The sequence below is a fragment of the Biomphalaria glabrata genome, chromosome 1, assembly GCF_947242115.1.
Source record: "Biomphalaria glabrata chromosome 1, xgBioGlab47.1, whole genome shotgun sequence".
NCBI classification, from domain to species: domain Eukaryota; kingdom Metazoa; phylum Mollusca; class Gastropoda; family Planorbidae; genus Biomphalaria; species Biomphalaria glabrata.
The window spans coordinates 58687573-58708966 of record NC_074711.1 but is presented as its reverse complement, the minus strand read 5'-3'; the positions used below and the strand labels follow the sequence as shown (position 1 = coordinate 58708966).

The 21394-nt window shown below is 36.3% G+C and overlaps 1 protein-coding gene across 3 annotated transcripts in view; it reads left to right on the top strand.

Annotated features, from left to right (window-relative positions):
• The first annotated feature begins 11045 nt into the window (after positions 1 to 11045).
• LOC106057792 (corticotropin-releasing factor receptor 1-like) overlaps positions 11046 to 21394 on the top strand; it is a 36378-nt gene continuing 26029 nt past the window's right edge. The window contains exons 1-2 of one of the 3 annotated variants that reach the window (XM_056004508.1): positions 11046 to 11175; positions 14369 to 14486. In XM_056004508.1, coding sequence (XP_055860483.1) covers positions 11164 to 11175; positions 14369 to 14486 — 130 coding nt within the window. In that variant the 5' untranslated portion in view covers positions 11046 to 11163. The remainder of the gene's footprint in view (positions 11176 to 14368; positions 14487 to 21394) is intronic. The other 2 variants (XM_056004514.1, XM_056004517.1) reach the window with 2 other exon arrangements.

The following is a 21394-nucleotide window of genomic DNA, read 5'->3' as shown; positions in this document are numbered from 1 at the left end:
AAATAGTGACAACCTCACACAACATACAATAATAGATATCACAAACGAATAACTCACCCTAAACAGGGGTCCCAAAAATTCGACTGAATAATAAGTCTGAGAAACTGGTACAAACAAATAACGTTTTACGGGCCAACACACCGTCCGTTACAACCAAATTCAGAGGGTGAACTACCTCATGACAAAGAATGACCAATAGATGTCACCGGACTTTGTGACGTAGCAAAACAATTCAAAACAAAAAAAATACAAGAAACTCTCGCCCCGTACACGTACTACGAGTAGAGGAAATAAAAAAACAGAGTTAGGAGAAAGAATAAGACACTTGTCTATACTACGCGACAGTATGAAGACCCACCGATAGTGACAGAAATAAAAAAGATCAGACTACGTTGAGCAGGTCACCTTGAAAGAAGGTCAGAGAGCAGAGGAGCGAACACTGTATACCGTCTAAAACTAAAAAGCAGACCACGGAAAGGCAGACCCCGAATGCGATGGATTGACGATGTAGAGGCAAATCTACAACAGCTTGGGGTTCGGGCGTGGAGACGAAAGGCTCAGAAGAGATTAGAATGAAGGGATGTGTTGAAGCAGACCAGGGGCTGTAGCGCCACTGGGATGGATGGATAGTCAAATTTGTATCCTCTACTTTATCGATAAGTTTTTTTTTATAGTATTTTTTTTAGGTTACACTTTCTTTGATAGTACAAATAACAAAGCATATCAAACGTTGTGAAGTAGAAGAGATGAATTTACCTGAGGATCAAACAAAACCTTCTGAAGAAATGATGAATCTGCGTATCAAACAAAACCTTCTGAAGTAGAAGAGATGAATCTACGTGAATATCAAATAAAACCTTCTGAAGAAATAAATCTACGTCAGTATCAAACAAAACCTTCTAAAGAAATAAATCAACGTCAGTATAAAAAAAAACCTTCTGAAGAAGAAACGAATCTACTTAAGCATCAAAATCCTTTTATTAAAGTACTCAAAGCTGAATGTCTCCCACAAGCCGATCGTTAAAAGTAAAAAAAAAAAACCCCAGCTTGTCTTGATACTGTAAAATGTTTTAATGTAATCATTTTATAAACAATTTTATTTCCGCAGGTTCACACAGCTTTTCGTCAAAAGTTGGCTGTATTTCTAGAGCATAGATCTATTAAAGCATCTTTGTCTCAAAACTTAAGCTGGAAAAAGAGTGGTCATTCTGGTATCAGAAGTTCTTTCGACAATAAGGACATTTCCCCTACTCTCTACGACAAGACAGAAATTCCGCAGCTTTCAATGACGCCCACGGGCATGCGCCAGACACCTCTCGCTAAGATAGAGAGTTCTGTTTGATTCAAATGGAGGAGAGGGCTTAGAGGAACATGATGTTTAGACCTATATAGCACATTTCCACATATGAATTATATTTTTATCGACATACGAATGTATTGCTATTACACAGAGCTTTAATCTTTTGATCAGCCTCTCTTGTAATGGACAGTTAGTCACTTCAGTTTTATTATTCTTTTATTAAATTTAAATTTTCGAGCTTTAGTAGACGTTTACTGACCAATTGCAAGGCATTAGGAATTGATAAGACAGTTAAATGAGTTGAACTACAGCTGAATATACTTCCTGAAATTATTCGTTGTATCTTGTCAATTTATAGCGCTGAGTCATTAAATGTTTTTGAATGCCGAAAATAAAGAATTCATTTTGCAACATAAGCTTTTGGCTTTCATTTTCAAAAATGTCTATAGCTATAGCCAATACGTTTAGAGTTGAACATTCTCCTTTGTTTTTCTTTTACGCCTTCAATCATAATGTCATTGTATTCGTATATTAAAATATGAATATTTGCTGCAAATTTTAGGCAGACATTTCATTGAGGTAAATTACACGTTGATGACGTCATTGATTAATGTGTTTACTTAATCATTTGTTGCGTTGGTCAAATGTCTCTTGTACATCATGTATCGGCTAAAGAAAGTTGACATTAATAATACATTCTTTCATTCTTTTGTTCAATGTATACCGATTGATATAAAACGGACAGTGGTGACTGTTGAGGAGAAAGCGAATAGGTTCTGTCCTTAGATACCTGGAGTCTTTGGTTGCACCTCCTCGTGGTGACTGTTGAGGAGAAAGCGAATAGGTTCTGTCATGGGCGTAGCCAGGATTTTTTCGGGGGGGGGGGGTTTTGGGGGGTATTGTTTTCTCTCCCCCCCCCGACCCCCCCCCCCCCTCCCACGGCGAAAAAAAAAATTATATGTATTTATGTGTGTGTACATAATCTTTATTACATTCTGACCCTTCATTCTTGCGAAAGACGTTTATTGTGCCCTAGAATAGGTTCTTCCCTGAGTTAGTGGAAAAATTCCCCGCCATTACTAGCAAGGGGGTCTGGGGGAGCGCTAGGAGCTTCCCCAGTGCGGGGCTAAGCCCCGCCGCCAAGCGCTATTTCTGGTATTGAAAGCCAACAAAATGCATATTCTGAGTTATCTACACTGCATTTTCCTGCTATCAAAAAGTTTTATTTCAAAAACCTAATGTGCTATTCTTACTGACTTAGATCCTCCCGCGCCGTTCGGAGCATTTGACGTCAATCTGTTTCCATAAAAATCTGTCACTGGTAATGTCTGAAGCCTCTTCCCACCTGCCATGAGGACCTCCATGAATGAGTGGCGTCAAGTTGTACTAGGATATCATGCGTAATTCATTTTGTCGGAGAACATGTCCCGCAAACCTCATGCGTCGCTCTCTCACAATCTTACTAAGGGGTCGACTCCCAGTTCGGCATAGGATTTCCTTGATTTAGACTCGATCTCTATAACTGACTTCTAAAATCTGTCTTAGCCATCTTTGTTGAGCCATATTTAGTGTTTTTCAATTTCGGCAGATGACTATTCACTGCAGTTTATTAATAGAGCCCTGCCACTGGTCAAAATGTGTAACCTCTCTTAAATACGCTCTTGGAATTAAGTGACTGTAGTTTGCTTTAGATTTTATATCGAAAAGAGAAGTTTTATCGTCAAAATCATCTGTTGGGGGTTTTCCACCTCAAAATGCTCTGTAGGGGAATCTTAAACTCGAAACCATCTGGAGGGGTTTTAAACTTTAAAAAAAGGCCATCTGTAGAAGAGGGGTTTAAACTCAAAATTCCCGATTGGATTGGCTACGCTCAAATAATTTTAGTGTGTAATTTGCTTTTTTTTTATATTGAAGAGGTATTTTTAGCATCTAACCCCTCTGAACGGGGGCTTACCTCAAAACCCCTTTTGGCAACGCTCATAGCATTTTCAGTGCATAATTTGCTTTTTTTCTTACACTGAAGATGTATTTTTTTTATCTTCAAACCCCCCGCTAGGGTTTAAACTCAAAACCCCTTTGGCTACGCTCATAGATTTTAGAATGAGTAATTTGCTTTTATTTATATTGAAGAGGTACTTTTTAGCTTCAAACTCCACTGGAGGGGAGTTTAAACTCAAAACCCCTTTGACTACACTCATAACATTTTGAGTGTATAATTTGCTTTGTTTTTATTATTAAAGATGTATTTTTTACCTTAAAACCCCGCTGAAGTGGGATTTAAACTCAAAACTGAGTCAAAACCCATTTAGCTTTTTTTTTTATATTGAAGAGGGGTTTATCGTAAATTTTAGAGGGGGTTTTAAAATCAAAATCTTCCTTAACAGTGCTCTTGGAATTAGGGGATTTTCGTTTGCATTTTTTTTTTGTTTTGTTTTATAGTAGAGGGGGAGATAACTGCAAAAACCCCAGGTAGAGGGTTTAAAACTCGAATCCCTCTAGTAGGGGTTTTAAACTCAAACCCCCTGGTAGGGGTTTTTAAACTTGAACCCCCCTGGTAGGGGGTTTTAAACTCAAAACTCCTTTGGTTGTGCTGGGGCAAGTGATGGTTTAGTATTAAAATCTCAACTAAAATAAACAAAATAAAAGCAAAAAATCAGTCACTAAATTCCGACTCCATGGGTTCTGTACTTAGATACCTGGAGTCCTTGGTTGCACCTCCTCGTGAAGGGATAAAGCACCACGTGGCTAAATGTTGTTTGTTTACGATTGGTGAATAAGGTCCATTAAAATAGACTTACATAACGTTTAAAAATAAATTATTAATTACTTAAAAACTTACTGTTAAATATATTGTTACGAATGAACAGTGACAGGTAGAGGTCACTATGTGTGACCCCGGCGAGATGACACAGCACCGAGTGTTATCTGGAATCTATGCATGTAAACAAAGACAGGATGGGACGTGCCTCACGTGTTGTTCCAGAGGACGAACAGATTTACGAAGGGGGGGCATTGTGACAAATGAACAGTGACAGTTAGAGGTCACTACGTGTGACCTCGGCGAGATGACACTGCAGCAGGCATCCTCTGGAATCGACATGTATAAACAACAACAGGATGTGATGTTTCCTCCCATGTTGTTCCAGAGGGTACTAGCAGTGTTTTTGCAACAATAGACAAGCGATTAGGGACTCTTTATAAACCAGAGATGTTCATGTGAAAAGGGCAGTACAGTCGTCGATACTGTTCTCTACTGTGCGAGACAGTAGAAGAGAGTGGACTTGAGCCGTTACAGTCGATACAGTCGATGTAAGACGTATACGCTACATGTTACAGTGACGAATTGTTATAGTTATAATTCAATAAAGTTATTTAAAGCTGAAAGTTGAGTCGTCAAGTTCTTTGCAGTGTTTCTTTTATTTGTGTGCCTAGTACATTTAGCCAGAAGAATCAGAAATACGTAACAATATTTATACAGCTTCTGGAACTATGTGCAAATTCCTTTGAAAACAATAAGAACATATTGTGGCAGTATCTGGGTAAATACTTGAATCCACACATTGAATGGTAGCAAATAAAGCCCTTTGGGTACCTTTCAACATCCTTTGTGTACTTCTTTGGTAGTTAAGAGAAAAGTTAAGATCTAGATCTACAGTGAATAAATAGTACAATTTTGTACCTACTGCCTACTGGAATGTGTGAGAATAATAAAAAAAGAAAATAGAACCGATTAGAATGTCTAGTCCAATCTAGTACAGTTGTTTATATCTAGGCAAGATGAGTTGTGATCAAAAGAGCTAGATCTAGTACATGAGTAGGGCCTATGTTAATGGGCAATCGCTGTAGACAGTAGTAGTTGCTCATCAGAAACATTAAATCTGTAGTGTATAATCAGTGTATAGATCTAGGAATAGATCTAGATACAGATTCTAGATCATCTTATAAGTATAAGAATCTAGGTCTATTATTACCATATAAAATATAGATCTAGATATAAACTAGATATAGATTAGAGTCGTTAGTAAAGATAAAGAACTATATGTTACACTGTGAGCCAAGCACTTCCATTCATGATTCACATATCATATGTCGATATGAAGAATTCAAGAAGCTAAGCTAGCTAAGACAAGACGAAGTTTCAGTTAACAAGTCAGGAAGTCAGATTAATCATCATGTTCAAGACTGATGTTGATCATGCCATGATCAAGGTAAAATGAAGCTGATCATCTAGACTTGAGATTTATCCTAGATCTAGTCTAGAGTCGACTAGATCTAGATTCTATATAATAGGGGGCCTATATAGATTATATATCTTGATTCTCTGGGTTTATCAGACACACAAAGATGATGAATCTAGCAACTCGACGTTAATAATATTTTTAGTCATAATTTTGTTAAGAGTACTATAGACATAGCCAGATTTTTATAAAAACAAATAATTATTTTACAAACTTAAAAATGGACATATACATAAATAGTGTTTAGTGTTCTATTATATATATATATATATATATATATATATATATATATATATATATATATATATATAGTAGTGTGTTGTGTGTAAGGTCGTATTTGTAGATAAAGTTTATAGCCATAGGTAAATACATCTGGGTGAAAGTCTACATGTTAATGTGTACAATCACTTTCTATAGATAAAAATACACATTATCTTGAAATTAAAATAAATTGGAATAAAAAATATTTGTAGATCTGAACAAAAGTTGGTAAAGACGTAAGATTGTAGGCTTATTGACTCACTATATTGTTTTTTTTATTTAGACTGACTCATTCACAGACTTAACTTAGGCCTATATCACCCATTATATACAAAGTTAATAAATGACACTCTCAAAAATGTATTGACTCTTTCAGTAAATCGCTTATCACATTTAAAATATACATATTAAAAATAATAATAATAATAATCAAATGTGATGAAAAAAAAAAAGAAAAACAAATAATCCAAACTGGCAGCACCAATTAGCAGACAATTAATGTCGTAAACAAGAATACACGAAATACAGGCTTGGCTAATTAGTCTATATTGGCTAAGAAAATCAGTTATAAAGCTTTATATTCATAGATCTAAGTCACAAATTGATTTGTGCACACTTACCTCTGTAACATCGTATATGACAATTAAGTTTCCATTTATGATTTGCTGTAAAAGTGGTGGTAAAAATCTTCGGGAATGGTTTCTTTATATAGTAACAAATTCTACCGGAAGTTAATTTACCTTGCAACCAAGGACGCCTCGGTGAATGGAACTTATGCTTAGTTTCCTTAGTGTTGGCAGTCCATGTAATATATAGTCTATGATTTAGATCTATAATCTAATTCTAGTCTAGGTCTATAAAAATTGAATATATCTAGTAATAGTATAGATTCTGTCTTGAGGCTAGATTGCCCAGTCTAGCCTATGCTATGCCTATAGTCAGTTTTTATTAGAAAAAAGTCTAGATATTAATAAAGACTAAAGTTGTTTAATTATTAGATATAGCCATAAGACATAGCTCTAATAATACTGTTATACGTTTACTATACTCTATACTTATAGATCTACTAAACTAGAGATCTATCTATAGATCTATCTACAATCTAGTCAATCTAGATCTATACAATATTCATTATAATACTTCTACTTATAATGACTTATTTAATAAATTAGTACTTAGACTTAGATCTATTATAGTTTATTAATAGATTTACTTTTCAATGCCTAGACCTAATAATAAAATTGCGAATGATGTCTTTAATGACTGATTATTTTAATTTTGTTTTTAAAGTAATAGGCCTACTAGATCTAGGTCTAGACTCAAATTAAATCTAGTCTAAAATAATGACTGTCTAAGACTCTAGATGATTAAGAAGTTCACATATAGGTGTTTTTAATAATACGGCATGTATGCTGAAAGTATATAAAGTGCTTTTTTTTTGTAAAAATAAAAAAGAGGCTCCGGTACTCAGTGATAGATTGCCTAACTTTCAACTAATAATAAATTAACAATTAACGTTGAATGACAAGAAAAGTAATCATTTTCCCGACATTGAAAAAATATATGTATATCTCAATCTTCTTTCATTTAATTTTTTTTTTTTTGCGGGGTTATTGCTACTTAATACATTGATACCGGATCGATTTAAATAGGGCCTAAGTATACAAGCAGGATTTCGAGCATTGGATAGAAGAGAATATAATTAGAAGAGATGGACTGACTCATAGTGTAGCTTGTCTACATCTGCAAAAACACAAACTCTCTTTGTAATCTTATCAGTTAGACTTTTAAAACTATTTAAAAAAACTTAGTGATTATTTTTACTGTATAATTCTATTATTATTCCTTTATAGAATTAGGATATAAACAAAAATTTTCCATATGACTTTGTCTAACAGAAACAAATAATGAAACTTACGTCTATTTATAGTTATTTTTAGTTACCTAGTAATATAAAATATATTGAACTAACACGTACATTCATCATAATGCAGCCATACGATTTTTCGCTTATGAACATAGCATTATTTAGGACCAATATTTTACAAAGGCTGCTTGGAGAAATCAGGTATACCCATTAGGAGAAAAACGACTCCTTTACACAAGAAAAATTTAAGATACTAGAACAGACACAAAATAGACAGTGACATTCATAACAAAATAATATTCAAAATTGATTAGAGTAACACCTTTTTAAGTAATCATTTAAAGTTTAAAATCACTACAATTTTTTCAACAATTATTTTGTGTATGAAATTGTGTATCGGAAAATGCCGGGTACTTGAAATAAGCTAGTCCTAAAAAAAAGACACAGATCTTGGGTAAAATACTCATCAAATAAAGTACTGTAAATGTGTAGTTTTAAGCGCTAGTTTCAGGTCTTTTCTTTTTATAGTCTCTATCGGGTTTGATCACAACTACCCGTATTTTTGTGCAGAATTTTTTTCTCTATCAGGCACACTTAAAATTATAGCATAATAATGTCAGTTTAATTTAAAGAGAGAACTGAAAAATGCAAAGATATATAAGGAAAAAAGCCACTTCCGGCCCAATACTTTTTAATCAAAGAAACGAAACGGACTAGTCCAACAAACCCTATTAAAAATTATTGGTGATTAATTATTTTGTTTGATATAAAAGGGGAAATAACTACTACTTTATGAGAGATGTGGATGTATATATATATATATATATATATATATATATATATATATATATATATATATATATATATATATATATATATATATATGTATTTAATTCCCTTATTACTTTTTGACACGCTTTTTCTCCCCCTTACCATTCTCGGATCAAGTTGAAATTTTGCACAATTATTCCTAGTCGATGACAATAAAGAATCAATACAAACAATTCACCAATTATTTCATCCGTTTGTAATTTTGAATTATTAGACAGAAAGGAAGGGAAAGCCTGCCATTTTCAGATAAATGGAAGTAATTAGTATTTCTTTCCCTTAGATAAGCTTTGATTTTTAGCGGCCCCCGAAAGAGGAAAAGACGCTATTAGTTTTGTGCGAAATGTCTGTCCGTCTGACCGTCTGTCCGTCTGTCCGTCCGTCCCGTTTAGATCTCGTAAACTAGAAAAGATATTGAAAATCCGACATCACAATATTTTAGACCATTCAAAGTTCTGATGCAACGGCTACTTTTTTTTTTCTGAAAGCGAAAAATCTCATTTTTAAAATCAGTTATGCAAGCAGTTTTTTTAAAAGAGAAAAAGCCAATTAGTATGCATGATAAGTTAGACCTAATTTAAAAAGAATAGTAATCTTTCTTGTAAACATCATGTTCTTAAACATTTTCATGTACTGAGAATTTTTTTTTTTTTTTTTTTTTTTTTTTTTTTTTTTTTTTAAGAATTCGAATAAGAGATTTAGCCTTTTCAAAACAATTAGATCAATTATAAGATCAGTTAGGCCAGGGAAGTCGCGGTGGCTGAGCAGTAAAGCGCTTGTCATCCGAACCGGGGGTCCTGGGTTCGAATCCTTGTGAAGACTGGGATTTTCAACTTTGGAATCTTTGGGAGCCTCTGAGTCCACTCAGCTCTAATGGGTACCTGGGGAAAAGTAAAGGCGGTTGGTCGTTGTGCTGGCTACATGACACCCTCGTTACATCATCTGTTACAAGGTCTAAAAGGGGAACTAGTTAGGCCAGGTTCACATCTATATTTACATTCACTTTCACCTATTCTTTGATCCGCGGGACCGTTGGGGCACTACACAAGATCTGTTTACCTTCTTTCTCCATTCTTATCTCTCATTTGTCTTTGAAATAATTTCATTTGGATGTTCTTACTGAAAATATTGAAGCCTGCCTGGGTGGACCACTACGGGGGCCAATTTTGAGTTTGTTTTTCCTCACAAACAGTCTTTTGTAACCTTGTTTTTACAAGTATTTTATTACATAGCTCATATCAAACTCATTCTGTCGTCTGTTCAACAATGTGTACATGTTATTTCTTTCACACCCAATCTTGGATCATGCTGAAATTTCGCTCAATTATTTTTTTTACTTAAGAACACACGAATCACTAAAAAAAAATGTTTCACCAATAAGTTAATTAACTATTGGTAATCAATCATTTTGTTTGGTATCTCAAAAAAGGGAAAGAAATGGTATTAGTCCCCTTTATAGGTCGTCGTAGAGGTTAAGTGAACAAAAACATGAAGTAGAAACAAAAGATAACAATACAATCTTCCATTTTCATAAGCTCTTCGCTAGCAGAGTGGTTACCATGTTGGCTTGAGAAGCCTGAGAAGGCTTTAGCCCACGAGTTTGAATTCAGATCGTTGGCCCGTTTTTTATACATACATTTAAAAAGCCATAATCCAGATACCCCTTTTCTCCCCTACCCATACAAGTGAAAGGATCATAGCGTATTAAATCATGAAACTGCGTTAAAAAAATAATTGGTAATAAAATATTTATAATTCTAACTTATTATTGTTAGTCTAGATCTATTACAAATTTAATTACATGACTGATCCAATCGAATTGACACACTGTTAATATAAGCTTTGCTTTTTGCTTATTTTTATGCTTGTTTTGTTTTGTTTGTTTTGAGTTTTGGATTCGGTCTAGGAGATGAAAACTCCCCAAATAAAACCTTCAGCAATGTATTGTTTACATCCATCTTAGACTACTGATCCACTGTGGTTGCATTTGGCCTAAAGCGTGGTCTTGGTCTGCGCAATCCACATTCCACTATAAAAATACTTAGCGCAGGTTTTTTTGGTGAGCTGAAAGGTGATCGACGTAACTGAGGTGCCTCAAGGAAACGCTTTAAAGACCAGCGACAACTAGCTTTAACTGACATAGAAGAGAATACCTGGTTGCATGCGGCCTCAGAACGAGACAGCTGGAGATCACATACAAAAGCCGAAGGATACACTTTTGAGACCAAAAGAATCTCTGCTGTCTTGGACAGACGTAGACGGCGAAATTTAAAATGTGCTCCTACTCGATCACGAAGGGGGAGGAGTTGTAGGATATATACAGATGGTGAAAAGAAAATCTAAATCGACCACCGGCGGACAATGGTTATGCCTGCACTAGTTGTTTCAAAAAATGTAGGTCACAGCTGGGGCTGCGTAGCCACGAGAAATATTGCATTCGTCATTAATCCTCGGGCTCGAATTTTTATTATTATTATTGCCTGATCATGTGAGATGTTTCTGTGCTATAAATAACCTGAAGTTGCACCATATAGCACTGTGGTACCATTATAATGTGTTCATCATTTACTTCAAGTAATAACATGAAAAAAAAGCTATAATCTTATTTATAAAAGATTGTGTTTTTAATTGAAGAAATGGTTGGTTAGACTTTGTCTAGACACAACAATATGAATCAGACGGTAAGTATGATCAAACATACATATAATCATCGTTCTAGTATTTGCAATAGAAAGATCTTAAAGATGCAGATTTGATCTATGTCTTAATTAATAATATTAATAATCTTAATTATCCGTAAGGAAATTTGTCTTACAATTTGTGCATTACACCAAACAAAAAACATTATAACTATTACGCTACCATAGTGGACATGGTATAATCATATAATCCTTATCAAGTATTATATTTAAAATAAAATATCCCTTTTTTTAGTCCGACGATTATGGATTAGTGTAAAAAAATTTCGTGGATACAAAACCCCAGATATTTTTATATCAGTGCATGGAATGGGTTTCCTGAAAAAGCCAGGAAAAAAAATTATTAAACGAGTTATAAGTCTCATTGATGACAAGCTAATTAAGAAGCTTAGGAATTACATAAATATATATATTTACAACAGATTTTTATCAAATTATATATAAATTTTACTATTGATTTGTGAATGGATCTTATTTTTAATAATTTAGTTTAATGTTTAGTACTTGAGCTATAAAGGGGAAGTAACCTTAATTTAAGGAATTATGGGTACGACATGGCCTAAACTGTGCCGATGTGCCTACTCCACCCCGTCCCCCTTTCCCTCCCTCTCCCCCCTCTCTCTGTCCCTCTCTCAATCTTTCAATCTCTTCCACTCTTTTCTCTCCCTCTCTGTTATCTTTACGATTAAATTCGACACATTGATATTGACTGAAAGTTCAAACTTTGTTTTGGAGGGCGCTTCTGCTAGACATGGATATATCAGAAAATTTAGGGATGACATCATAGGATAGAATTATTCCAGACTCTGAATAGGAGATTTACATACCGGAGTTAGAGCGGGCGGGATAGCATGTGCAGTGATGTGTTGAAAATGGTGTGGGCTGTATAATGTGTGTTGTAATGTTTTGGTTAAAGCCAAAGTGAGAACTCCGGCATTCTATAGAATGTCTTCGGATTTCAGGCGAAGTAGGAAATTATTTCTCCATTTCTTATTTTGCCTAGGCATTAGGCCTATATAGAATGAGAAGAAATACTTTAGGCAAACTGTAAGATATTGCTGAAAGCAGCAAGGGGCAAAGTTTTCAGGAGCTGGCCAATAACTTTTAATATAAAAAATAAAGCGGGAAATATATAATTTTTGATTAATATACCCCCCCCCCCCCCCAAAAAAAAATAAATATTTCATATCAGAACAAAACTTTTGCGATGTAAGAAGCTGCTAATGTTTCGATAATAGTTTGTCATAATTAGGGTTACATTGGGAAGGAGTTATCCTGAACATTGAACTCAAGTTCTACTATTACAATGAACGGTTTCATAATATAAAAAAGGCGCTCAGTAAAAGACGAAGACTCAAACATTTGACACATTCACATTGTCTAAGCATAAGATATTTAATTATTGAAAATGTAATAGAGTCAAATTAATTCAAACTGCAAGATTTCTTTCCCAACTTCCAAATACACCAGCGATTCTTAAACTTGTACAAGTGACGACACCTTTCCTCAACCCCCTATGAACAAAATTGTTCACAACTCCAGCAGCCAGCAGGGTAGTCACGTTTAACGTGGCAAAAAGTTATTGGTCTCCCCTGACCGTCACGGATCAGTGTCCAGGCCCACTAGGACGATTGGTCTCGACTGACAATTTACAATGTCATTTAGAACTAAGAGAACACAAAGCAACTCTTGTTATTGGTAAATGTTTGTTTTACATGTTTCGGATGTTACTTCCTAATCCCAATCTCCCGCAGGAAGACTGGGGATGGGAGCGGGCAAGGTTTGAACCCGGGGACCATTGATAAACCTGAACGACAGTCCAGATCTCAAACCCCACGACCAGGTAGCCTTCCAAGGTAGTCTTTACCCGATCGTACGTTTCCGTCATTACAAAAATATATCCAAAATGAGATTGGATTGAATATCCTTCCTTAACTAATTATTCAATCGAGCGAGGCTCAGTCATCCGGAACTAAATATATAGATCTACTAGCCGTATACGCCAATATACATACAAGAATAGCTCGCTGAAGAGTACAGGATCTAGTCTTGCTATTCTAAGTAGTAACTAAGTACGGAGTTTCATTACTACTGTCTAAGTAAGTATGCTATGTATATCCTTATTGTGCTAGGTAACAGTTGGTATATAAGCTGTTTCATATTATGCTATATAGAAGGTGAAGGAAAGAAGGAACCACGTGACTAGATCTTGATCCATAACCTAATCAAAAGTTTTCTTACGATGATGATGGAAAATAATGGCAATGGAAATAAGGCCATATAGGAAAGTAGCTCGAGTACATAGCCACTGAAACAGACAGTTGTTGAGCTCTCACAAAGGTTGCGGGACAAACATTTGAGACTCACGTGAAAGTCTTTATTGAAGACAGGCGCAGAAGATGGAAACAAAATAGACCGCCGGCTTACAACGGCTTTGTCTGCATGAGTTGCGGAAAAGTATGTAGGTCGCAAATGAGCTTGCGTAGTCACGCAAAACAGTGCACTTATCCTCAATCTTCGTAATCGAAAACATGGCTATTATATATATAAATATACATAAACTGTATGAATATATGCTATAAAAATATGCAGAATTTCATTACTGTTTTTCGTGTATAATTGCTTACTATAAATTAAATATTAATCTTTCTGATATTACAACACTATCACAGGAGGCTCAGGCTATTTTAAAATCGATGTATTTTTAGAAGAAAAAAATGCTAACATTTTTTATTTTAAAAACAAAATGTTTTGATTGCATAAGACATAAAGAATCCGTAGGAGGGATCGAACCTAAACTATGTAAGCTGCAAACTACTAGGTTATTGGATTTTCCATAGTTATTCTAGTTGTTTTTTTTACACTTAAACGTGACGGACAGACGGACGTGATTAATAGCGGATTTCTCCCTTGCGACTGCCTCTAAGAATGATTTCTAAAACTTTGTTTTTGGTTATTGAAATATAAAGTTGATGGACTGACGGACTCAATTAATAACCTCTCTTCACCTGCCTGTAATAATGGTTACTAAAACTCTTGTGTTTTGGTTTTCGAAGACATGACGGACAGATGGACTGACGGACACAATAAATAGCGGTACTTCCTCTTCTAAAAATGATTTCTAAAACTTTGTTTAGTTTGTGTATTGTAGAGGTCACGCTCTGTTTGTTTTCAGACAGCTAGTGCAACCCCCTTGAGCTTCGTTGGAAAAATCCTGCTTACAATGACAGAAGAACAGAGGGAATCATGGCGACGGACAATTATCGCGTGCACCAACACTACATACGAGTTTGGTAATTAATTTTAAAAAGAGTTGTCTCCTTTATATATATATAATTTGGGTATTTAAATATGATTTTAGTAATTAATCTTAACACAATTGTTTCCTTGCTACACACTCTTGAAATCAATACATATAATTCTCTACCTCGCCCAACCATGCGGGACAAGACGCACGCACGCCGACTCTCTAACCCTCGATGAAAAAGTCATGGAAAGATAACTCTTTTATTTCTGCAAGTCGAACTAGAGTTACCCCACGTAACTTTCGCGGTGACAAAGAACGCGGCTCAGAAAAAAGAGACGGGAGGGGGAGAACAAGTAATCTTTGCTGTATATTTATTTCTCTACGTCGCCCAACCACTTACCCAATTTGGACAACTGTGTCTTTCAGAAAGTGTTCACCCATCACCAACAAGCGGCATATGCTACGCCGCGGGTTGGCTCGTAATTAATATAAGCAAAGTTTTTACTTTGAAATGATTTTTATGGACGTCTTAAGAAATATATATTTCCACATTTGGCAGACAACTGTAAATAACAAGCTTTTTGGTGTATTTGCTAAACAGAAAATAGGAAGTGTTGCTATGTATTTTAAAAGATTTACCCATAGATTTATATGCATATAAGCTGGACCAACTTATACATTTTGACAATCGCAAAGTTTGGCTGATGAGTGTTGCACTATACTGTGACTATACTATATATAGTTTGTTTTTAATATAGGATTTAAAAAAATAATTTGGCTGTTTTATTACTAGGCCAATTCTCTATACATGTTTTCGTTAGATTTTGTTACTAAGGGTCTTCTGTTCGAAGCTTAACTTTGTTACAAAGCTTATATCAAGTCACTCTGTCTGTCTGTCTGGTAAATAGTCACACACACACAATCTCTCACACACCTAATGACCGATTAACCTGAAATTTTGCACAATTATTTCTTTTACCCGACAAAACAAGAATCAATTTCAAAAAAATTAACAAATTAGCTAATTATCTAGGGATGATTTTTTTTGTTTGGTATCTCGAAAAAGGGAAAGATATTGTACTTAAATAATATGGTAGTATATGTTGAGTTAGTCCTCTGTAAACTTTGAAGAGAAAAAATTTTCAAAACGTACAACAGATAATTACAAAACCTTTTTTTTCATAAAAGATCCACATAAGCCCTTTCCTGGCGCAGTGGTTAGTATGTTGGCTTTAGGAGGCCAGACAAGAGATAGGATCATAGCGTATCGAGAAAGCTAAAAGCATGAAATTGCGCTAAACAAAAATTATTGGTAAAAATATTTGTAATCGCAAAGAGTTATTATTGTTACTCTAGATATATTATAAATGACTGATCTAAACTCATTGATACCACTACACTGTCAATTTGTGGAATAGAACTGGGCGAAAACCCATAGCCCATGTTATCAAAAAGCGAAGGTGGAGCTGGATAGGACCAACCCAGTGAAAACCATCTACCATTGTTTCATGGCAGGCACTTGATTGGAATCCCCAAGGAAAGAGGACACTGTGCAGGCCCATGCAAACCTGGAAGAAGTCAGTCATCAGTGAAACTAAGAATACTGGAATGACATGGGAGCAAATGAAGAAAGCTGCTCAGAACCGAGTTAGGCAGAAAGGTGTGGTTGCGGCCTTAAGCTCCCACGGAAGTTCAAAGAATAAAGTCTGTTTATATTAGGAGTGCACTTATTAGCACTTTTTGATATTCCGGATATGGCCAGATTGTAAAATATCATATTCGGCCGGGGCCGGAGACTGGGCCGGATACCTAGATGTCTTGTAAATAATTTGTGTTGCTGAACATTTAGCAAAACTGTTAATAACATTTAATAACATACCCATATTCAAAATATTTTTTTCCTTTTATTTACCTTATTGTTTTAAACTATGTTACTGATTGATGAATTAATGCTTAACAACTTTTATAAGCAGATTGTTCTATCACAAACTAATTTGTGTGATATGTGAAATCTTGTGGGCTTATGTATGAGGCCACCAACTGTAAAGGGGGTGTGTGGGATGGTTTATGTAAAATATGTAAATATATAACTATTTATTAATGTAAATCTCTCAAAAGCAAAGTGCAATCTTGCTTGTATAGTGTGTAGATGTATGTGCTCATGAATTTTAGATCAACAACTGGTCATCAGGCTTGTAATTTAAAGGTCAAGGACGCTTCTGGTTCTGGCACCAAGGACTTAATACCGATAGTAGCTGTTAGTTAATAGTTGGAATCTGAAGCGTTGCAGTTCAATTGGAGCCATTGGAGCAATGTGGGACAAGTAGAGCACACTGGTCATCCACTGCACCCCAAAACCGGCTCCAGTTGTCTGGACTCGACACTGGATTCAGCTGACAAGGGGCGAGAGAGTGAGGCTGATGCAGCGCAAATCTCCCTCACTTTAATAAATTTTCATCGCGCAAGCCACATATCTTATCTTATATAATACAGATGTTACTTCAAAAAAGAAGATGATTACGTCCTACGCGTCATGCATTTAGTCATGCATATAAACCGATGACTTAAATTCTGCCAAGTCACTGGTTTTCCTGGCTAGCTCAGGCAACTTATTCCATGCTCTAATAGCACTAGGGAAGAAGGAGTATTTGTACAAATTTGTCCTAGCATATGGGACGAGGAATGTGCCTTTATCTTTGTGTCTTTCAGAGTATTTTATTAAATTTGGTTTTTGTATTTGAAGATTATGGTTCAGTGTTTTATGTATGATTGCTACTTTACTTTTGAGTCTTCTGTCCTGAAGGCTTTCTAAATTTAGTGATTTTTCTAAAGGTGTTACTCTAGTCAAATGGGAATATTCATTTGTTATGAATCTCACTGCTCTATTTTGTGTCTGTTCCAGTTTCTTAATGTTTTTTTGAGTTGAGGGGTCCCAAACGGAGGATGCATATTCTATTATTGGCCTAACCAAGGTTAAATAACATTTTAATTTTATGTCCTTATTTGATTATAGAAATTTCTTTTAATAAATCCTAATGCTTTGTTTAATTTTTTTATAGTTTCATCAATATGTGGATTCCATGACAGTTTTTCATTTTATAATAACACCTAGGTATTTTGCGTTTTTAGACTGTGTTACTGGTTTGCGATGAATAAGATAAGTGGAATTAATTTGTTTTAGTTTTTTTGTTACAATTATCAATGCGACATGTAGTCCGCATGCCAGACAATCGCTTTTCCTGTTCGAAAGCCAAGCGCGTTACCGCTCAGCCACTGCGCCTCCTTTAGTTAGAAGCTAGAATATCCGAAATTAAGAACATATGTTAGTTTCGATATGATAAGAATGTTTTCTTCAATAGCCCCTTACAATATCTAACCAATGAATCGAATCATTATTTCATTAGAAGAGACGATTTGGCCATGTTACAAGTCTCTTCTTGAGATGTTTAGATGTTACAAGTCTCTTCTTGAGATGTTTAGATGTTACAAGTCTCTTCTTGAGATGCTTAGATGTTACAAGTCTCTTCTTGAGATGTTTAGATGTTACAAGTCTCTTCTTGAGATGTTTAGATGTTACAAGTCTCTTCTTGAGATGTTTAGATGTTACAAGTCTCTTCTTGAGATGTTTAGATGTTACAAGATGTTCCCGTGACGTGCCGGGGATTCTGTAGATATTTTTCTAGATCTAAATATGTCTTAGAGACTCAAACAACGAAGATCCTTTCAATTCAAATACAGAACTTAAATTCAATAAATGGGAATCACTGTAACGTACAGAATATACAAAATAAAACTGTATCAAATGAATATCTTCTTTCAAAGCTCAATAAATAATAGATTAACTCATTCTCTTGGTAATTATTTTCACGTTCCGACGGAATTATTCATTTTGTCCTGTACTTGTTTACAGGCCTTTTATAACTGAACCTCAATAAAGTTGTTGTTTGTTATCACATACTGTTTTATTTTTGGTATACAAGTGTAGTGGGGAGGACATAATATACGGGTCGGCTCAACTTGACTAAGCACCGGTCAGCAAAGGGTCAAGTTGACCTCTGCCCCGGTAGCTGAGATTTGAATTCCTTTTCCTGCTGGCATCCTCCATTGAAACTTGCTGCTACGCACCTACTCCAATACCACCTTGTCTGATCCTGCTGTGTTTGTCCTAAGTTCATTGTTTTGACCAAGGCTGCAGGTAAACACATTTTTACTGTTTCTTGTACATCACATATTCTTGTTTATTTTTTATATATATCATATTGCTACCCAGGTTTTGTCCTCATTGTCGGACTACCTTTGTTCTATTTAATTGTCATAGTTTTTGTAAGAAAAGGTAAGAGCGAAGCTCTTCAATGTATGTTAGTTTTCTATAGAACTATTTGATTTATTTTTTATTAATTACTTTGTCATTTATTTTATTAATGTTTGGTGGTGTTCCATATCTCTCTTATGTTCATAAAAGAGATGATTGGTTCACACTATAAGATTTTCTTTTTTGTTTTTGCTTGATCTAGTATTTATACCGGATGTTTTGTTTACATTTTTTTTACAAAATTGTCTGTTCATTTAGACCATATAATTATGTTTATTTTATGCTCATTAGTAATCATGTTGTATGTTTGCCTTTGGCAGGTTTTTTGTGTACATTAAACTTGAAATAAGCCTCCTGACTTGCTTCGTCATTTTGGTTGTTATAATTCTGTGTCGAACCCACCACAGAATCTTTTGGTGTCAGAAGTGGGATCCGAAGAAAGAGTCTACCAGACCTCCCTTTCAGATGATAAGTGGAGCCTTCGGAACCTTGCAATCGTCAGAAGCTGAACAAGTACTTTTTTTTATTATATTGTACCATTTGAGATATTCCGGTTGTTGTTTTTTTTTCTCTTTCAGGGTAGTTTAGGTAGTTATTATTTAAAGTATATAATTGCATTAAGTTAGAGTATAATTGTATTAAACAAAAAACCTGCAGCCAATGGAGAACAGGACAAAACACAATGCAGTGGATTGGGGTGAGGTCGGTCCTTTGGGCAGCGAAGGAGAGCCAGAAGGAGGAGCAGGAGTGGACCAAACCGAAGTCGCTGCCCTCCGGGCTCAGTTAGAGGCCCTGAAACTGGCCTGCCAACGGCCTCTCATAATCTCGGAACAGACAAAGCGGGTACGCCAGTTCAGTGGTAGGGGCACTGCCGATGAGCCAACGGCTGAGGACTTTGCAAGGGAAATAAGAGAGGCATGGGAGCTCAGGCCTTATTCTGCACAGGAAAAGGTGGCAGTCATTATGAGCAATGTCAGCGGCCCCGCCAGGAAGGAGCTCGATTTGCAGACCTCAAAGACAAAGAGTGACCCGGAAGCCTTGTTGGAAACCCTCCTTGAGGCGTTTGCCCAGACTATGCCGGTGCGAGAAGCTGAGGTGGTCTTCCTGAGATCACGTCAACAGATAGCAGAGTCCCTTTGAGACTTCTCGCACCGGCTCTTCTGCGAACACTCGGTGGCGGTAAGCCAACAAAGGCGGGAGAGAGTTGAGTGCTTCAGCGAGGCAAGGCTGAGGGATCAATTCGTCCACGGGCTGAACGACTCTGCACTACGTAGGGAACTGCTGAGACTGGTGGAGGAGGAACCAGCAATAACATTCATTGCAGTTAGAAACCAGGCCCTCAAATGGGAAAGCCAGGACCGAGGAAACTCCCAACTACAAAACCAGTGGTGCGAACTGGTAAGTTCCCAATTGAACAGGTTTGGGGAGTTATTGGAGGCTTTACAGCACACTCCACAAGCAAATGGGCAGAGCAGCCCATACCCCGACCAGCCTCTCCCCCAAACACAGACAAGTCACCAAGTTCAGTGGGCAGTTAACCGCCCCACAGCACCTGCAGGACTGATTTGGGCGCAAACAAGTAGGGGGTTCTTCCCATATGCTGAGGATGGAGCACCAGTCTGCATCAACTGCTGGAAGTCTGGACATGTGGCGAATCAATGTCTGGAATTGTCACAACCTGAAACTCTGATTCACTCAAGTGCTATTGGTTGTTCTGTCAATGGTCTATTGCCCCCTGTTTCAGAAAATCCACCCACAATACCTAAAAGGCAGAAGTTAGGAAAATGGTGTAATTTTCACAACAGCCGCTCACACAATTTGTATGAATGCAAATCACAGCCAATCCACACAATTGCTGCCCTTTTTCCTGGATACACAAACAACCCATCTTCATCTGGACGTAATCCGCAAGTTGAAGAGGAAGTGCTAATCAATGGACGTAGGGCTAAATGTCTATTAGACTCTGGCTGCTCTTTTGATGCTATTGTCAGTAGATCTTTTGTAAGACCTGAAGACATTATGGATGTATCAGTGACCCTTCAATCTCTTGACTTAGACATCCCACCCAAAACAGTACCTCTTGCTAAAGTGCATGTCAAGTCCCGGTTTGTCCATAGTACTATTACAGCTGCTGTTTTAGAATCCTCATTGTATGACATTGTACTTGGATCAAGATTTATAAAGCTGGAAATTCCCCAAAACTCCACTATTAAGTTGTCTTCAGTGCATCTAACCGCATCCTCTCGACAAGGAGTAAGAGACACCCAAGACGTTTTTAAATCCAAGCACACTATAAGAGATATGACGCCATCACACCTGCCTATTAATGTTAGCTCTCAATGTAGAGAGGCCCTGCAGGTTGCGAGAGAAACAGTCAAGTCTCACCCCTCCGAATTAGTTAGCAGGAGCAAACTTGCCATTTCACCTCAAGTCAACCAAGTAGGACAACGGGCCAATAAACAGGCTAGGCGCATTCACACCTGTAATGCAAGTCTCCTTTCCCAACCAGGCTCTACATCCAGAGACGGAAAGTTTGAGGCTTGTCAGTCATGCAAGTCCCGGATTGATAAGTTCCGCAGACCATATTCATTCAGGAGAAACAAACAGTGCCACCAGCAACAGAGACTTTTTGGTTCACCCCT